The 19945-nt window shown below is 46.9% G+C and overlaps 1 protein-coding gene and 1 pseudogene across 1 annotated transcript; both read left to right on the top strand.

Moving 5' to 3' along the window:
- The first annotated feature begins 2639 nt into the window (after positions 1-2639).
- Positions 2640-3881, top strand: LOC123066702 (uncharacterized). Its single transcript, XM_044489738.1, has one exon. The coding sequence runs from the start codon at positions 2679-2681 to the stop codon at positions 3744-3746; it is 1068 nt and encodes a 355-aa protein (XP_044345673.1). The 5' UTR covers positions 2640-2678; the 3' UTR covers positions 3747-3881.
- Positions 3882-5289: 1408 nt separating this feature from the next.
- The window catches only part of LOC123067958 (uncharacterized), a 43584-nt pseudogene continuing 28928 nt past the window's right edge, over positions 5290-19945 (top strand).

Genomic DNA, 19945 nt, shown 5'->3' with positions numbered 1-19945 from the left:
CGTCCTCGGCATTTCGCCAGGAGGCCTCGTCGTCTCGGCCCGCCACCACGGCCGCTGAGCCGACCTTGCCGCTTCGCCAGGAGGCCTCGTTGTCCTCTCGGCTCGCCATCACGCCGGCCTCGTCACCCTCTCGGTCTGACACGGCTGGGCCGTGCTCGCCTGGGCCGTGCTCGCCTGGACCGAGCTCACCTGCCCGTGGAGCCCTCTCGCCGTTGCTCCCTGAGGCATCTCCATCGATGGTCGAGGCCTCGCCATCGTCGTCACCACCTCATCACCGTCGGTGCTTTCTGAGGCATCTCCTTCACTGGCTGAGGCGTCGCCATCACCGTCACCTGTGGCTCCTCAACGACCACATACGCGGAGTCGCAGTGGAGTATTTCAGCCCAAACATCGCACTGATGGTACGGTTGCCTGGTTGGCTGCATGTCTGGCTGCTGTCCGTGCGGATCCTACCTCTGAGCCTCGTACGTACCAAGCTGCTCTCAGCATACGTCATTGGCGAGAGGCTATGGAACAGGAGTACCATGCTCTTCTTCGTAACAAGACATGGACTCTTGTTCCTCCCCCACCCCGAGTTAATGTCATCGATTCTAAATGGGTTTTCAAAGTGAAGAAGCATTCTGATGGTTCTATTGAGCGCTACAAGGCGCGGCTGGTTGCTCGAGGATTTCGGCAGCGTTATGGTCTTGATTACGACGACACCTTCAGCCCAGTTGTTAAACCGACTACCATCAGGCTTCTTCTCTCTCTTGCAGTTACTCGGGGTTGGTTTGTTCGTCAGCTTGATGTGCAGAATGCTTTTCTCCATGGTGTCCTGGAGGAGGAGGTCTATATGCGGCAGGCACCAGGGTTCTCTGATCCTGATCGTCCTGATTATCTATGCCGTCTTACGAAAGCACTCTATGGTCTGAAGCAGGCTCCCCGTGCTTGGCATGCTCGTCTTGCGACAGCCCTACGTGCTCATGGTTTTGCATCATCGGCTGCTGACTCTTCGTTATTTCTTCTACAATGGCCCGAAGTTATCATGTACCTGCTTGTCAGTTCTTCTCAGTCGGCTGCTGCTGCTCTTGTTCGGTCTCTTGGTGCTGACTTTGCAGTCAAAGATCTTGGGAAGCTTCACTACTTTCTTGGTGTGGAAGTCGCTTCTCTCTCTGATGGTCTTGTTATGACACAGAAGAAGTACTGTTTGGACTTATTGCAGCGGGCTGGCATGCTTAAGTGCAAACCCAACTACTACACCTATGTCTGCTACTGACAGGATCACTGCTGTAGATGGTGAGCTTCTTCCCTCTGCTGATGCGACACAGTACAGGAGTATTGTTGGTGGGTTGCAGTACTTGACGATCACCCGTCCAGATATTTCATTTGCTGTCAATAGAGTATGTCAGTATCTCCAGGCACCTCGTGACGCTCATTGGTCTGCAGTTAAGCGCATCTTGCGCTACATTCGCTTCACCTTGTCCTATGGCTTGCACATTCGACCGAATCCCTCTGGGATCATTTCAGCATATTCTGATGCGGATTGGGCTGGCAGTCCGGATGACAGGCGATCCACGGGGGGCTATGCTGTGTTCTTTGGCTCTACCTTGATCGCCTGGAGTGCTCGGAAACAAGCTACTGTTTCACGTAGCAGTACTGAAGCTGAGTATAAGGCTGTGGCTAATGCAACTGCAGAGATCATCTGGGTGCAGTCTTTACTTCAGGAGTTGGGTATATCTCAATCACAGTCTCCTATTCTTTGGTGTGATAACATCGGTGCTACATACCTATCTGCTAATCCGGTATTTCATGTCCGAACGAAACACATCGAAGTGGACTATCATTTTGTACGGGAACGGGTATCTCAGAAGCAACTACAGATCAAGTTCATCTCTTCCAAAGATCAACTTGCAGACATCTTCACCAAGCCGTTACCTCTTCCGCAGTTTGAGAATTGTCGGCGCAATCTTACCCTTCTAGATTCTTTAGGAAGTGGCTAAGATTGAGGGAGGGTGTTAGACTGTATAGCTTCTGTATATGTGTACGTATATGTGTACGTATAATGTAACATTGTACCTCTTTATTATATATATGAGATAGGCCACCCCTAGAGGGTTGAGCCGGTTCCCCAAACCTATTGTCTTACAAGGAGAGAGGGGGCTTCCATGCTGCGAGCCAGCTGAGGAGGGACGGGACGGGACGGCGGCCATTAATGCCGGATTTGTGGCCGCTGCGGCCGGAGTGGCCAGCGGCGCAGGGGAGCGGGGGACTGTGTGCGCGTCTGTTGCTGCTGCTGTTGGCGGGACTGTCAACAAGATGACTGTCAAATTCTCTTGGTGAACAATGAGACTAATGCAACTAAAAATCAGATTAATGTATTAAGTACTAGCTTATTTTGACATTTTCATAGTAACCTATTGTTTTTTCTTACACTTCGTATCGTATAGTAACGTAACGTAGTTGTGGTAGAACTACTCGAAAGCTTTTTGTAGGTGGAAAAAAGGTGGAACTTTAGTTCAGCCCAACCCTGCCCGGACTCTCAAACTAGACGAACCCAATACAAACTCGGCCGCTAAGCCCAACCCTGCCCGGACTCTACCGTGTGCAAACCTAGAAAACACCAAGCACTACCGTGTCCACCGCCCCTCGCCTCTGCGTCTGCACTCGGCGGCACTCACCGGCAGAACCGGTCGCAAGCAATGTCTTCGTCAGCGAAGCACGGCACCACCACCACCTCCTCTTCCTCAATAGACCCGGCAGAAACCGCCTCGTCCTCGTCGTACTTCCTACCAGAGCTGATCCCACTGGTCGCGAGCCGACTGACGACCCTACAGGATTTCTTCGCCCTCCGCGCCATCTGCCGCACCTACCGGGCTCTCCTCCCGCTGTCGCAGTCCAACCTCGCCTCCCAGGCTCCGCTCCTCCTCGTCCCGCACAAGGCATCTTCCTCGGAAGCCCTCTTCCACATCCCACTCCGCCGCATCCTCCGCTTTCGCCTACCCCGCACCCCCTTAGCCCACCGCGACCCCAACAATGCCGAATTCCATTCCTTCGGTTGCCGTGTCGCCATCGAAGACAGCGATGCCATGGGCAGCCACCTCGAGCTCCACATCTGCCACCTCCTTACAGGCCAGCAAGTCCGCCTGCCCGATCCCCCAAAAGACTACGAAGGAATCATCTTTGCCGGCGATCTCGTCCTCACCTTTAATCGATACTACCACACCGTCCGCTACTGCCGCATTGGAGGCAAGGACAATGACTGGCGAGCAGCGCGGTGCGCTGAAGGCTACGGGCTTCGTGACCTGATTTCCCTGAATGGCACCCTCTACGCATTGATTTTTCCAAATTACTGCCTCGCTGTCGTCGAGCTTGACAACAGTTACGTGGTATTGTCGTTTCTTGGTGGTGAATTGAGTGCAGAGACAGTTGAGAATTCTTCAATGTTGAGGCTAGCAGAGTGCCGTGGTGAGCTATTGCTCATTAGTGCTGTTAGGTACCCGGTGGGGTACCAAGTTTTCCAGTGGCAATCTGGGGATAGGAAGTGGGTGAGGACTACTGCCCTTGGTGGGTGTAGCTTGTTCTTTAATATTCTCCAGTTTGCAGGTTGCCTTGGTCCAGATCATCCAGCAGTTCAAGGGAACTGCTTGTACATCATTAAGTACAATGGGCAGTGTATCAAGTATTCTCTGGTTGATGGATCTTCGCATGAACTCGTTGCCGACTACCCAGGACAACCACGGGCTTGGGTCCTTCCAAGCATTTGTTGATGCAATACAATTGGTACCAAAACAATACAGAAGTTCTGGATGTGCATTTGCTCCCTAGTGACTTGTTATAATTGCTTAGTTTACGTTTTCTCTCTGCTAATATAAAAATATTTCAAGTAACTCTTTAGCAACAAATGTGTATATGAACTTGGTATGAATGGACATTCTGCTCACTTCAAATATTTAGTAATAATGTACATAAGGCCTTTAAATTAGTTGAGCATACTTTACTTATTTCTCTATAACACTGCTTGATAACATCAGCAAATACTGGAATTAGTATTTAAGGAATGAACGGAGGCTATTACTCTGTAATAATAGAACACATACATATCGCAGAACAAGATTGTGGTCTAATTAAGCATGTCGAATGATCTAATTGAAGAAGTAGAACCAAAGTAAAAGATTTGATCTGCATACACTACAAAAAAATATTAACCGTGAGATATGGTTTTGCATTGATTATCTGTTCATGTAGTTGAATGATTTAGTTACATCCGAATTGCTTTCAGAATTTGCTTTATGAAAACTTCTGATTGAAATTGAATTTATTCATAGCTCGTGCCAATTTTCTTTGCTTGATTAGGATATATAGTTCATCAACCTAGGCGATTGTTCCACTAAAAAAAACTAGGCTATCATGTCTCGGCATGGTCTCCTTATAAGTTTACGCACTGAAGGCGAACTCCGCCTCATTCGATCACCACATGCAAAAGGCTGATGCGTCGTTCAGCTAGTTGGATAATTAGGCAAATCGAGTAATTGTAACGTCGGGCTGTTTTGAGGTTGCCAAATCCCTTCAGGAATCAAAAGATGGAGTTTCCATTAAGATTACAGCAGACTAGTCACCAGCCCTGCTACACATGGCCAATAATTCTATATAACACATACTAGTCAATATATTAATGAGTCTAAATTTAAGCCCTCCTACCACATGGCCAATAATTATATATAACACATACTAGTCATTATATGAATAAGTCTAAATTTAGTTGGGCATTTGAATAAACTGAAGTTTGACAGGGTGTATATTTTCAAGTTTTTTTATAAAGGGTATATTTTATTGATTCATAACGTCGCATCAAGAAGGAGGTTGCCACGGCCACCCCTCGCCACCTGCAGGCTATAGCACCCCCAGGCGCGCACCACCGCTCAGCCCCAACCTATCCACAACGACTATCAGGGCCGAGCCCGCCATCACCAGCCACCACGCCCGAGACCGAGCCGTGGCAGCCAGCCAACGCCATCTAAGCCCATGCCGCCTACTGGCCAAACTGGTCTTCGTGGCCAGGCATGCACCACCAGCAGTGCCGTCATTGGCCATCGCAACGAGCAGCGGCCGCCCAGCAGATCTGCCGCGTCATCCCCGCCACCACCGTGCGCATCGCCGCCACAAACGCCGTTTGATGCCCTCCTGCACCTCGCGACCACACCAAGAAGGCCGCCCCACCGGCGCCCGTGCCACCCGCAGCCCGCATCACCCACGAGGCACCTCCCAACCCGTAGCCCCTCACACAAGCCAGGCCCTGCCGGCGCGGAAACAATGCCTGAGAGCTACCGCGCCGCTGCGCCCGACGCCAGCGCCGCGTCCCGCCGTGACCGCCCCGTCCTGCACTGGGGCCACTGCGCGAGGAGCCGAGAGAGCCCCGTCGGCGCCGGCGCTGGCCAGGCTTTGCCCGGCCATGCCTTATGGCGGCGGTGAGGGAGGAGGAGCGGAGAGGAGGTGGTCTGCGTCGTACGCGGGCCAATGCAGGAGGGAATGGCCGTATGCATCATCCTGATGCAGAGGCCGGGGCGCCCCCCCTTTTCGAAAAAAAATGCAGGAGGGAAGCCTTATTTATTTCAATGTCATTTTTCCTGCTGCAAAGAATCAATCATCCAGTGTTATAGAAGTATGTGATGCCTCCTATCACTGCATGTGGCTACTACTCTGTCCAACCATATTTGCTGTTCCTAGAAAGGATTAGTACCGAACAAACACGGACAGAGTCATGAACTGATGGGCCAGGAGTGATAGAGAAGTAACAAATGAGCAACTTAGGATTAGTTAACTGGGGCTGGACTCATCTATAGAAGTGGGAGGCATCTGGACACGCACTCCTTGAGTGAGCTCAAGGAAAAGCACTAGGATGATCTACCAGGGAGTTGGTGTTGCGATCTAGGCAACAATTGGAATTGTCGTGGTGGGAGCGGATAAATTGACAAGAGGTGAGTGATCAACAAGCCAAAATCAGAAGAAACATAGAAGACATAGTGTCATGATTAGGAGGAGATTGTTAGTGATAATCTTAAGTTAGAAGCTTGATGGCAAAGTGAGTCCATAGTGCAAGACAGTTGTGCCCGGCTCGTATGCCGTGTTAGCTAGATGTGTTCTAGTAGGTTTCTTGTAGGTATAGCCTTAGGTTAAGGACGGCGATAACTGCCACACGTGTGGTGTATTCGACATGCGCTCACACACTGTGTGTGGTGAGAGCAGGAGGCTGCCCATATGGGCTGTGTGTGGGCGGATATTAGAATTGCCCACACGTGTGGGCGCGGCTGCTTCGTGCCACACGCCAACAAGTACTACTCATCTTCACCCCGCGCGTGTGGCACGAAGCAAAAATGCTCACACGTCCTGACGCAACTACGTTAGGTACACCACGGGACGACGATTTAGTTGTCATCCTGGTTGGCAGATGTAGTTATCCAGGATAGTAAGTGTAGTTGTAAAAGTATGGCAACTCTATCTGTTTTGGTTAACTATAGTTGCCATGTCTAATTTATGGTAGTTGCCGCGTGTAATCAAACCGTAGTTGCCGTGTGTGATTAACTACTTGCCACATATGGTCAAACAGTAGTTGCCATGTGTGTTTACCTAGTTGCCATGTGTGGTCCAACCATAGTTGCCGTGTGTGATTAACTACTTGCCACATATGGTCAAACAGTTGTTTCCATGTGTGTTTACCTAGTTGCCATGTGTGGTCCAACCATAGTTGCCATGTGTGTTTATCTGGTTGCCACGTACGCGCAACTGCAGTTGCCGTCTAGCAAAAAATCACAGTTTCCATGTGTTTTTACCTAATTACCACGTTCGTCTAACTGCAGTTGCCATCCACAACGTAGGTGTCGTGTGGGCGAAAAATAGTTTGCCCACACGTGCATGAACTAGGTGGCTGGTTGTGTGGGCAGAAACTAGTTCGCCCACATAGCGCAGCTGGCAAACAGCGTGGTGCTAGCGTGTGGGCAAACTCTCCAACGCCCACACACCAGTTCCGTCCTATGTGGCGCATAAAATCAACCTTTTCGTGCCAAGATTTGTGCAAAAGGCATTGGACGACTATCGAGGCGTGTGAACGAGTTGGGTAACACTCACACGTATGGGCGTTAGTGTTTTCGTAGGTTAATTATGATGAAGGTTGCCGGTGATTAAGAGTCTTTGTAGTACTAGGAAGGTCATGTACAAGTCGGTTTCAAGAGTAAGTACGTGTAGGTTTAGGAAGTCTATGGGCTGGCTACTCCTGCATATATATGTGCACGAGGGGCTGCAGCGGGCTGAAAAAGGAGAAAATAAAGTGGAAAATAGGGGTACCATGGAACCGGCGCACCAGAATAGTAACCGTCGCCGATGAAGAGACAAGTAGCTCGAAAGGGTTCAACCTGTAGACATATGAACAATGACGAACGAAGTCCAGATCCACGTGGATCTACGTAAGACAAACACCACCGAATCCCATCGGGTTCGTCGGAGACAAGTCTCACACGCCCTCCGATGACACTAGAAGCACAACCGGGACAGGGGCTAGGTGCGGAGAAACTTATTCCATCTTCAGAGAGTTACCGCCGCCTCGTCTTTCTAAGAAGGACACAAACCCTAGCAAAACTCATAAACGCATCTAAAAATGAAGCCCTCCTGCCGGCAAGGGCCGAGATCCACCACGCCTCTATGGCCCTAAGACCACAATAGACGAGGTAGATCGGTGGTTTAAATTCAATGCCTAGAAAACCAGAACTTTGAATGACCCTTCCGGCTTGGCCGTCTGGTCACAAATTAGAGGGAGCACTCGTGTTATCCAAGTAGACGTTATTGTATTCGCTCAGTGAATAGAGGGAAGAGCCATAGAATCTGAGATGTTCCAGGTTAGGGATAGGAGTAGTCCCGTCGCATGACACCAAACTATTGTTTCTATGGACATTGAAATATACAGTTAAAAATACAAAAAATAATTTTAACGCTAACGAGATATACCTCGGCATCGATTCGAATGAGGCACGTTGGAGTATACCGTCTACTCGGGTCATCGGGATGAGGCGTTGGTGATGAGCATCTCTCTCGGAAAGGCAGACGTTCAGTTGGAGAGGCAGCGGCTAGGCGACGTCTAGGGCACATCAGTGCTACATTGGTGAGGTTGGCGGTGCAGAGGAAGCGTCCAGGCTAGGGCAATACTGCACCGACAAGGTCAGTGGTGCCCAGGAAGCATTTGGGGAAGGGCGCTGCCTCATCGGCGAGGTAAGCGGGGTTCATGAAGCGTCTGACTCAGGGCGTGCCAGCATAGATGAATCCGTGGGTGGTGAGATGGGGTCGGCGGGAATGTAAGCAAGATGAGGTCAAACTTTCTTGGTGAACAATGAGACTAATGGCAACTAATAAAATCAGATCAGATCAATATATTAAGTACTTGCTTAATTTGACATTTCTGTATAGTATTTTTTTTGAAAAGGGGACTCCCTGGCCTCTGCATCAGAACGATGCATACGACCACATTTCTGTATAGTATACTAATGTTTACCTTACACTTCGTTCGTAACGTAACGTAGTTGAAGTGGACCCTAATTGAGGTGGAATTCTGGAAAGCTTCTTTTAGGTAGAAAAAGAAAGGGTTGAACGTAGTTGAGCCCAACCCTGCCCGGACTGTACATCTAGATGAACACAATACAAACTGACCAGTAAGCCCAACCCTGCTTGGACTCATCGTATGTAAACCATGTCCACCGCCTCTCGCCTCTGTACTCCCAGCGGCACTCTGCGGCGAGCAATGTCTTTGTCAGCGAAGCACGGGACGAGCACCTCGACGTTGTCCTCCGCGCCACTTGCCGCACCTACCGGGTTGTCTTCCCAAAAATGCTAGACGTACAGGTTATACAGGAGTTCTACAGGCTTCTTCCAAACTTTCTAAACACCCCCCTGGTTTCAATGGGGTGGGCCCGTGCCGCTGCTAATGACCCTGTAACCTCCTCTTCCCTGTAACATCCTGTACGTGTAGCAAAGCCGGCTGTCTTCCCGCTGTCCCCGTCCAACCTCGCCTCCCAGGCTCCGCTCCTCCTCGTCCCCGACAAGGCATCTTCCTCGGAAGCCCTCTTCCACAACCACTCCGCCGGATCCTCCGCTTCCGCCTACCCCGCACCGCCCTAGCCCAACATGACCCCCGGCAACAACGAATTCGCTTCCTTCGGTTGCTGTGTCGCCATCGAAGACAGCGTGGCCAGCCACCGCGAGGCCCGCATCTGCCACCTCCTCACAGGCAAGCGAGTCCGTCTACCCGATCCCCGGATAGGCTACGAAGGAATCATCTTTGCCGGCAACCTCGTCCTCACCTTTAGTCAATACCACCACAGCCTCCATTATTGCCGCATTGGGGACAATCACTGGCGGGAGGCGCGGTGCGATGCAGGCTACAGGCTTCGCGACCTGATTTTCTTGAAAGGCACCCTCTACGCACTGATTTTCCCAAATTTTCGCCTCGCTGTCGTTGAGCTTGACAACAGTTCCGTGGTATTATCATATCTTGGAGATGCATTAAGTGCAAAGATAGTTCCGTATTGTTTGATATTCTGGCTTGCAGAGTGACGCGGTGAGCTATTGCTCATTGTCTCTGAGTACCATGCATTCGGGTACCATGTTTTCCAGTTGCAAGAGAGGAAATGAGTGAGGACTACTAGCCTCGGTCACTACAGGAAACTGCTAGTTTGCCGTCTGTGGATAACAGGCGGCAAAGACGTAAATCCAGACGGCAAAGAGTTTGCTGTCAGGAAGTAGACGGCAAAGTCAGACGGCAAAAATTAATCGGCAAAGAACACTTTGCCGTCTGCTATTTTTTCTGCGTGATGGCAAAGACTTTGCCGTCAGTCTATTCCTTGTGCCATCAGCCGGTAAAATCAGATGGCAAAATACTGCAACAGACGAAACGGCCAAACTGACGGACGACGTTAAGTGTTTTGCCGTCTACCGGCCGTCCAGCCAGACGACAAAGTCTATTATATTTGCCGTCAACTGTCAGTACGGGCAAACGGAAAAGACGCAGACTTTGCCGTCTGTCGTGCTTAGTCCAGTGGGCAAAATGGCAAGACTTTGCCATCTGGGGTTCGTGGTCCAGTGGGCAAAGCTGCACACTTTGCCGTCAGGTAGGTACTGGCCCAGACGGCAAAATTCCAGCGGCAGTACAGGCTAGCGACATGTGGCAGGTTTGCCGTCTGTCCCTAGACGGCAAAGCTTCTTTTTTTGATAATCAGAAATTAAATAGTTTAATACACAATATAATAATTGCCTTGATCCATACCAAAGATCCTCACAGCACACAGCACAGAACCATAACAGGACACCATAGTTCCATAGCAAAAATAAGCAACAATAACAAAGTTCCATAGCATATGTCCCAGGACAAAGTTCCATAGCATATAGTCCCAAAACAAAGTTCCATAGCATATAGTTCCACAGCATATAGTCCCATACATATAATACACAATGACCAAAGATGTCATCACTACGTAAGATTTGGCACTACAACAAATGCCTTCATGTCCATGTCGTAGTCCATAGAGCATCCAGGTGGCAACCTACAAGATTGAATGGTGTCTGTAACATTTGGCACAAGAACAAATAACGTGCTTGAAATCATCAATATGCCAAATAGACAAAAGAAAGTACTTCGACACAACAAAATAAATAGTGATCCATATTCCATAGTGAGTTTTGCAAAATAAATAGCTTCTAGTACATATGGAGTTTCTTGAACACTTATCCAATTTTGAACATGCTAATTTAACACTAGATCATGAAGATCTTCAAGAATGGTCTTTAAATCATGAAAATAAATAGCTACTTGTGTCTACTTATAAGATTGGTTCAATTCAACACTCTAAATCATAAATATCTTCGAGTGCTCTCTAAATCATGAAAATAAATAGCTTCAAGTGGTCTCTAAATCATGAGAATAAATGGATCATGGTTTCAAATGGTATATACTTGTCTCTACTTATAAGTCTGATCTTTAAATTGTTCAAACGGTCTCTACTTACAAGTTTCTAAATCATGGAGATCTTCAAATGGTCTCTAAATCATGAAAATAAGTAGCTACTTGTCTCTAAATCATGAATATCTTCAAGTGGTCTCTAAATCATGAAAATAAATAGCTTCAAGAATGCATATAGTTAATTAAGATCATGGTTGAAATTGTTCAAATGGATTATAGTTTGAAACGGTTCAAATGGTCTCTACTTGTCTCTACTTATAAGTTTGATCTTCAAGAATCCAGATAGCTACTTGTTTCTACGTTGACAAATTTGAGACCTACGTAAATGAGATATGTACGCACTAACCACACTCGATATCAAACAATCGGAGAACCACCAAGGTTGTTGTCGCTTGGGCCTCGTGCATGTGAAGATCCATCAGTATTAGATCCATGGCCTGATTGAGGCATCTGCATAGCGGGCATACCATTCTGGGTACAATAAGGCGGCAAATTATGTTTGAGTGAAGATTAAGTACTGGTAGTAGAAGAGTTCATGTATGTGTTTGGCAATTAAGGAACTAACCGCAAACATTGCAAAGCATTGACTAGTTTGTGCCAACACCGTCTGCTGCACCGCCTGCTGCACCGCTTGCTGCATCCTCTCATCAGCCAATCGCCTCTCCTCCGCCGCCACTCACCTCTCCTCCGCCAGTCGGGCCTGCAAAATATGGCATGGCAATCGCATCTTCAATCCAACAGTGAGTAAGAAACAAACATATATAGAAGGACTTGTATAGAATAGCTCCATCTCAACCATAGCTGGAGTCGAGCGTTTATATGTAGAAGATTTTGAGATACCTAACCGAGCTTTGTATTCAGGGAGAGAGCTATGGGAGGAGCTAGGGAACATGCCTCCTGCAATTGCTTCCTTGCCATGTTTCCTGCCTTCTCCAGAGATCATGAACAATGCGTGGTCAAGAGGCTCTGTTGTCACATCATACTCGGGCCCTTTCAACTCTTTTGCCGCCCCTTTAAATTTCTCCATCCGATCGTAGGCGGTCTTGCTGGAGTACGTGGACGTTGTGTCATTCTCATCATAAGGCGTGGCTGTTCTGTACGGTGCCTTATGGGCCAAAGCACACGAGACGAAAAGGTTGGGCAGTGGAGCATTATGGTGAGACGCCTGCAACCAAAGCAACATGATTAAGATTTCATCACAAGGATTGGCAACATGTATGACAAGAAAAAGCTTATGAAGAACAAATCAATATGGGAAGTAAGATATACCCAACGTTCACCAAACTCCATAACGTTCAAGTTGCCTTGATGAAGTGGTGGATCCAACATTGCGCCTCGCCAATTTCTATAATCTTTGTTTTTCGCCCTATACTCTTGGGAACACCAATATTCCACGATCCGCTCCCAACACTCCCCCTTATCGACGCACCATCTCGGAGTAACCAACTTGATCAATTGCATCTCATATACGTCAAAAGGAAATTGAGTACCATCCTGTTGAGGAAATAACAAGCATGAAAATGCTTTACCTGCATGTACTTGTCCTTCTCAAGACGGAGTCTCCTACCGGCTTTCTTATCAAGACTCTTATAGCCTTGAGTTGCCATATATTTGCGGACGGCTAAAGGGCGCGCCTCATGCATCAAATTATGCACAAGCTTCGGGCAATGTCCGTTGACAACCGCTCGTGCCTCCTCCAACTTTCCATCCTCGCATCTATAGAAATCTTGCAAATATAGAGAAAATTAGTTTGGTGCAGTAATTTTCAAACCTTTAAGTCTAAGGTTTCTTATAAAATCTATTTCATTTGTGTGTCCTGTTAAGAACTTAACATACTGTAGTATTATAGTCTACTAGCATTCTATTAAGAAAAATAAAGTAAAATCTAAATCTAAGTTTTCTAGATAGTTTTGCTACTGTAGTATTATAGTCTGCTAGCAGTCTGTTAAGAAAAATCAAGTAAAATCTAAATCTAAGTTTTCTAGATAGTTTTCCTACTGCTGTAGTATTATAGTCTGCTAGCATTTTGTTAAAAAAATAAAGTAAAATCTAAATCTAAGTTTTCCCATGGGTGGAATATTTATTTCTCGAGTGCAGCAGATCAACGGCTAGCAGTTTTGCTACTATAAGACAGTGAAGATGCAGTGTGTGAAGGAAACTTAATGATTACCCAAAGTTCGGCAAAGACCCGCTCGGCTTTGTTGCGAAACTCGATGTTGTTGGCTACACCAATATACTCATAGGCTTTGTAGTGGTCTGAAAGTGCGTTATGTCGACTAGAGGGGGGGGGGTGAATAGGCGATTTTTATGAATTCTTCACTGAGGAATTTGCCGGTGAGGAAATTCCTTAGTGAAGAACTATTAGCAGCGGAATAAGTACTCAGAAGTAAGCATAACAGAATACAAGCATGGTCATCATGATGAAATGAAGACTAGCACAGACTACAGAAAGCGTAATCACGGGATAACACAAGATGAAGACAAACAGACTGAAGAAATTGAACTAAGGAAATTGAGAAAGTCTTCAGTCAAAGTCTTCAAACACAGATATGAACAAACACTCAACACAGTAATGAGGAAATGAAAGGGTTGAGGAAATAGAACCAGTTAGGTTGGTGAAGACAATGATTTGGTAGACCAGTTCCAACTGCTGTCTCAGTTGTACGTCTGGTTGGAGCGGCTGAGTATTTAAACTCGAGGACACGCAGTCCCGGACACCCAGTCTCTGAGCACGCAGCTCAGGACACCCAGTCCTCACCGTATTCTCCTTGAACTAAGATCACGCAGATCTCGTCCAATCACTCGTGGTAAGTCTTCAGGCGACTTCCAAACCTTCACAGACTTGGTCACTCGGCAATCCACAATTCCTCTTGGATGCTCTAGACCTTGACGCCTAACCGTCTGGAAGAAGCACCGTCTTCAATGGTAACAAGCGTCGGATCCATGCAGGATCAATTTCTTCAGTGATGCTCAATCACTTTGGGTTTGTAGGGGTTTGGTTTTGGGTTTCCTCACTTGATGATTTTCGCTCAAAGTCCTCGGAGGATGGGTTGCTCTCAAATGACAAGTGTCAAGTTCTCTCGGAGCAGCCAACCAGCTAGTGGTTGTAGGGGGCGGCTATTTATAGCCAAGGGAGCAGCCCGACATGATAAGACATAAATGCCCCTCAATGATATGACCGTTAGGTGGATAAGATATTTTGGGACAGCTGGCGCGCAGCACAGCAACGGTCGGAAATTTGACTCTCAAATTCCTCAGGGCTATCATGTTCCTCACTGTGTAGGTAATTCGCACTGACGAATTCCTAACTCCTTAGTCAGAACAAATTCATCAGTGACCAGAAGAACTTCGTCTCTGTCACTGAAGAAAGTGACTGAACTGTATGAGATTTCCAAAGGCTTCACTCGAAGGGATTGGTAGGTGTAGGATTTTGAGTTGAGCATCACATGGAATTTTTTCCTTAGTATTTCCTCGACCCCCTTTAACAGTACGGTGTTTCCTATGACTCAAGAAGGAGAAAATGAAACTACGAAAACAAAAGTCTTCACGCTTGATGTTCCACAAATGAATACCAAGTCTTCAAGGTCACACCAATTTCTTCACTTTCAAAGTCTTTGGAAAGTCTTCAGAATATCAAAGTCTTCAGTTGAAGAACTTCATTTTTAGGGGTCGACTTTCTCTGTAAATATCAAACTCCTCATAGACTTATAGACCTGTGTATACTCACAAACGCATTAGTCCCTTAACTTATAAGTCTTCAATACACCAAAATCACTAAGGGGCACTAGATGCACTAACAATCTCCCCCTTTTTGGTGATTGATGACAACATAGGTTAAGTTTTCAACGGGGATAAACATATGAAGTGTATACACTGATATTGAGGAATTTGATTACAAGATATAGAAATCCCCCTGAAGATGTGCATAGTGAGGAATTTGCTTTTGAGGCAATGCACATTTGAAGAGTTGAATCATGGAGATCTCCCCTTATATCTTGTAATTCATACACGCATTTGATATATAATATGAAGAATTTGAAATGCATGATGAAATATGGTGCCTGATGAGATTCAGCATGCATGTAATGTCATTAACGAGGAATAAGCATGCAAAGCATAAGGTAACAAAAGTATCAGCGCACCATCGGGTTTAAGATTACAACTCGATCCAAATAAAAGTTTCAGAAGAACGAGAGTTGTAACTTAAAAAAATGCCCTTAATATAGACCCGCTTGAAGACTAACTCAGATTTCTCCCTCTTTGTCATCAAATGACCAAAAGGATTGAAACTGAGGACTAACGCCCCTGAAGAATTTCAAGTCGATGGAGGAGCGCCAGCGTTGTCGGGGTTGTTTGTTGTAGCAGGGCCTGCCGCAGTGTCGTCCAAATCTTCATACTCATCAGTGTCACGCGATGAAGAATAAGAGCTGGCCACCAGTGGAGGAATTTTGACCTTCTTGAATTTCTTCGGAGGAGGTGCAGACCAGTCAAATTCTTCCTTGAGACCCATAGTCTTCAGTTCTTCAGCGCTGTAGACATGACTGAGGACAGCCCAGGTGCGGTTGAAGGTTTCATGAAGGTAGTATTGGTTCTTCTTCACTGTATTGTGTGTTGAGGTCATATTGTGAAGAAGTGCACCAAACTGACGCTTTACCCATTTGTGATTGCGATCAACCTTCTGATGAAGACTGAGGAGTAACTCACGGTCAGTCATCACCCTGGGTGCTGTGGCTTGAGGATTTTGCTTAGCTGAGGTATTTGCGGCAGAGTCATGTGTGGCAGAATCGTCATTGGTAGAGTAAGATGCAGCCTTGCGAAATTGACCATCCAATGGACGAATGCCTTCATCGATCATAGCAGCGGCCTTGCCTTTATCATCAGCGGATGAAACTGTCCGTTTGAGGACTTCAATGGGAGGCAAGTAGCTACCGTGGTTCAGAGTGTCAGCTTTGTAATCCAGTGAAGATCTTGCCCTGATGAATTTCATAATCCAAGGAGCATAGGGCTTCAGCTCGAATGGTGACATAGCAATATTGGCCAGAGTCCTCATGAAGAAATCATGGAAGTTGACGGGAACACCATGAATGATGTTGAAAAGCATATTCTTCATGATGCCAATGACTTCTTCATCATTTGAGTCATGGCCTTTGATGGGACTCATTGTCTTTGTCAGAATTCGATAGACAGTCCGAGGCACATAGAGTAATTCCTTGACGAGGAATTTGGTTCGTGGGGCCTGCCTTGGCTTCAAAGGCTTCATCAGTACTTGCATATAGTGATCTGAAAGTTCTGGTTCATTGTAGACACAGCGAGCACCATCAAGTGGAGGACCGAGAGGAAGGACACGAAGCAATTCAGTTGCTGGTGCCTTGTAGTGAGTGTTTTCAGACATCCAGTCCAACACCCATGAGTTCACGTCTTCGGCATATCCGGTGATGTGCAGAGTTGCATAGAATTGAAGAATGAGTTCTTCATTCCAGTCACAGATATCAATGCAGAAATTCAGAAGTCCTGCGTCGTGAAGAGCACTGAGGACTGGTTCAAAGCCGGGCAGAGACTCCATGTCCACATGAGGAATATGTGCATGATCAAAGACTTTGTCTTTGTCGAAGAGCACTGAGGAATAGAAATTGTCTTGGCTGGCAGTCCAGAAATGCCTCTTCCTTATGCGAGCAGAATCATATGGATTATAATCAGTGAATAATACGTGCTCGGCAAAGAAAGCATCAGCCTTGAACTAGAACGGATTCTTTGGCTTTGGCAGAGGGGTGTCAGTGAGTTGCATCACCAGCTCAGGAATCGCGAGCTCATGTTCTTCAGGCTGAGGAATTTCTTGTTCCTAAATAGGTGCGGTCTGAGGATCAGCAGCAGCAGGTTCATCAGCACTAGTGGCTGGAATGTCTTCATGGACAGATGGAGTGGGATGAGTTTCTTCAGAGCCCATTTGAACTGTTGGTATAGGGGACTGAGGTATCTGTTGGAGTGGGGTGAAGAGTGGAGAATTTGGATGCTGACTTTCCCAAAAGTCATCGTTCATCACTGGCGTTGTGCTTCCAATATCCACATCTTCTTCAAGTTCCTCAACACCGGCCTCTTCAGCTGTGAACGGAGGCAGAGGCGAAGAAATGATTGGGGTTGAAGGGATTGCATCCACTTCAATTTCTTCATCAATCTGCTCTGACGAAGCAGCAGAATGATTTTCTTCATCAGATCCGCTTGGGATCTTATAGTCTTCTCCAAAAGGAACAAGGTCCTTTGATGGCATGGAGGAAATAGGAACAACATCAATTGGATTTTCGAGTGAACTGGTCATTGGCTTCATTTTCTTCGCAGCCGAAGAGTTTGACGCAGCTGATGCCTTCCTTTTCTTCACTGCAGCTCGCTCTGCAGCCTTGGTCTTCTTCACATCGAATGCACATGGAAGAATTGGAGTTGGTGTAGGCGCAGATGGAGCTGAGGAATCTGGTTGATTTTCTTTAGGCGCAACTGATGCAGCTGCCCTGACTTCTTCAGTTTCTTTAGGTGCACCACTAGTGGATGCCCTGGCAATTTCTTCAGTGGCTGGAATTTCTTCACCAGCCCTGGAACGAGCATGTTCTTTAGCAGGCTGAAAGTCATCAGCGGTGCTGGCATGTTCTTCAGCAGGCTGAGCAGAGTTGGCAGCCTAAAGATTTTCTTGTTGCGATGGGGCTGCAACATTTGTGAATTTCTTTGTCAGATTGACGAATCTTACTTTAGCTCCTTGCCAATCAGCATAGTAGGCATCAAAGTCTTTGCTGAGGGCTTGAATTTCAGACTAAGACTGGAGAAGTTCCTCAGGTGTCATTCTGACAACGTTTTTCTTCTGGAGCTTCTCCTTTCTGTATTGAGATTTCTTGATCTCTCTTGCCTTCTCAAACTTCCATTTCTCTTCAGTGATGAAATGGGACAATATATGACTCTGTCCAGGGGTCAGATGAAAATCAGGCATTGGGGTGTTTGGATCCTTGTGCCAGAGATCAATATAATCGAGGATTTTCCTCGGATCCAATAGCAGTGGCACAGATGTGCCTTTGGCTCTAGCGACCTTCACATGTCTGTCTCTGATGATTTCTGCAAGTTCTTCATCAGAAGCTTCATCATCAGAAGGCACATGGAATACGACCTGTTTCTTCTTTGGACTTGGCCGAGGACCTCGTCCAGCTGTTGCTTTGGTCTTCAACGGTGTGGGGCCAGATGATGAAATTGGTGCAGCTGAGCAACTTGCTGATACACCAGAGGCAATCGAGAAACCAGCAGTCCTTTGACATGTAGCCAGATGCACAGGAGCTGAGGACTTTGAAGGAGCTGTTGAGGACTTTGGTGGAGCTGTGGCAGTGCGAGGAATTTGCCGTGAGGGCATTGCTGAGGAACTAGGCCGTGAGGGCACTGTTGGTGAAGCACTTGGCTTACGAGCAGGCTTCTTTAGCATGGATTTCCTCGATTTGACCGAGGCCTCAGTAGCAGTAGCAGTGGCAGAATCCTCATTGAATTTCTTCACTGCCTCCTTGGCTTGTCTTGCCAATTTAGCTTGGCGCTTAGCCCATTCTTCAGGAAAGTCCTCACCACGTTTGATGCTTGTGGGGTCAGCTACTTGGCCAGGTGCCAATGGAGCTCTTGGGCATGGAGGATTGAGGGCGAATTTCTTCATGTACTTTGGAGTCACATATCTGTATTCCCTCCATTCCCTTGCCCATCTCCGTTCAATCTTCTGAATGCGCACCTTGCGCTGATTTTTGTTTTCCTTGCCAAATTTTGCTTCATCAGGTGTGCAATAGTCAGCATAAATTTCCCCAGGGATTTCAAATGCAGTCATAACCTCAGGTTTCTTTCCTCCTTTCTGTGGCTTCTTACCGTCTGCCATATTCTTCAGTTGAGGAATTTGAACAATCGAGTTCTCTGAAGAAGTATGCAGGTTTTCTTCGAGGAATGCTGCAAATGAGTTAAGTTGATGAGAACCTAGTGATTCAGCAGCAGACATGAGTACCTGTGAACAGAGTACAGGTGCAAGGAATTTGGAGAGGTCATATGTGTTCTGAGAAGATTTTTTGAAAAGAACAAGTTTTTGAGGAATTTGACCAGATGAGCCTTGAGGAATTTCACTAAGCGTTTTTGTCTTAGGTTCCAGAGTTGTACAGATCGAAGATCCACACAATTGAGGAATCTTGAAGGAAAAAGATGCTTAGAGAAAATAATCAAGAGCATATAACGTGTGAGGTGTTCATATGTGTGAAGATTTGAAGAATAAACACCTTCGAAGATTTTCAGGAAAGCTTGAGAATCAAAGTGAGTAATAAAAGTAACTTTTAATTACCCGAAGTGAAGAACACGACAAACTGAGAAGAACAGATGAGAAGTTCGTCAGGTTAGATCTTCCACGCCCTAACTTGGCAGAGGAAGACAGCTACGGTGGCGGCGGAGTGAAGATTTCCACGGTCGGCATGAGTACGACGGCGACGAGGTCAAGGCAGCGAAGCTCTTCCTCACCGGCGACGATGGAGTAGCGGCGGCGCTAGGGTTTGAGGAGCTCGAGCGAGAGAGAGAACGGTCGAGCGGAGTAAATGAAGTGAGGAAGGGGAGAGGGGTATTTATAGACACGGTGAAAAACTGTTCGCCCGAAGATTTAGGACGAACGTGCCCCTGCCCTTTCTCCTTCACGTGACATGTGTCACCCACGTACTTTGTAGTGGAGATCGTGTACGATCGTGGGTGAATAGAGTAATGCATCGTGGGATGCGGAACAGTTTGAGCGGCAAAACCGAAAATTTGGATAAGATTTGTTTTAAAGTTTCGTTCGCAATTTCTTCAGCTGACAAGGACATAGTGAAGATTTTGAACGAGTTTCAAATAGAACGCACATGAAGAATTTGTGAATAGATTGGGTTGAGTATCGCATAGAGGGGGAAGGGTCCGATCACATTCACTTAGCAAAAGAAGCAACTTGAAGAAATA

This window comes from Triticum aestivum, chromosome 3B, assembly GCF_018294505.1.
Source record: "Triticum aestivum cultivar Chinese Spring chromosome 3B, IWGSC CS RefSeq v2.1, whole genome shotgun sequence".
In the NCBI taxonomy this organism is placed as follows: Eukaryota; Viridiplantae; Streptophyta; class Magnoliopsida; order Poales; family Poaceae; genus Triticum; species Triticum aestivum.
This window is presented reverse-complemented; position numbering and strand designations above follow the sequence as displayed.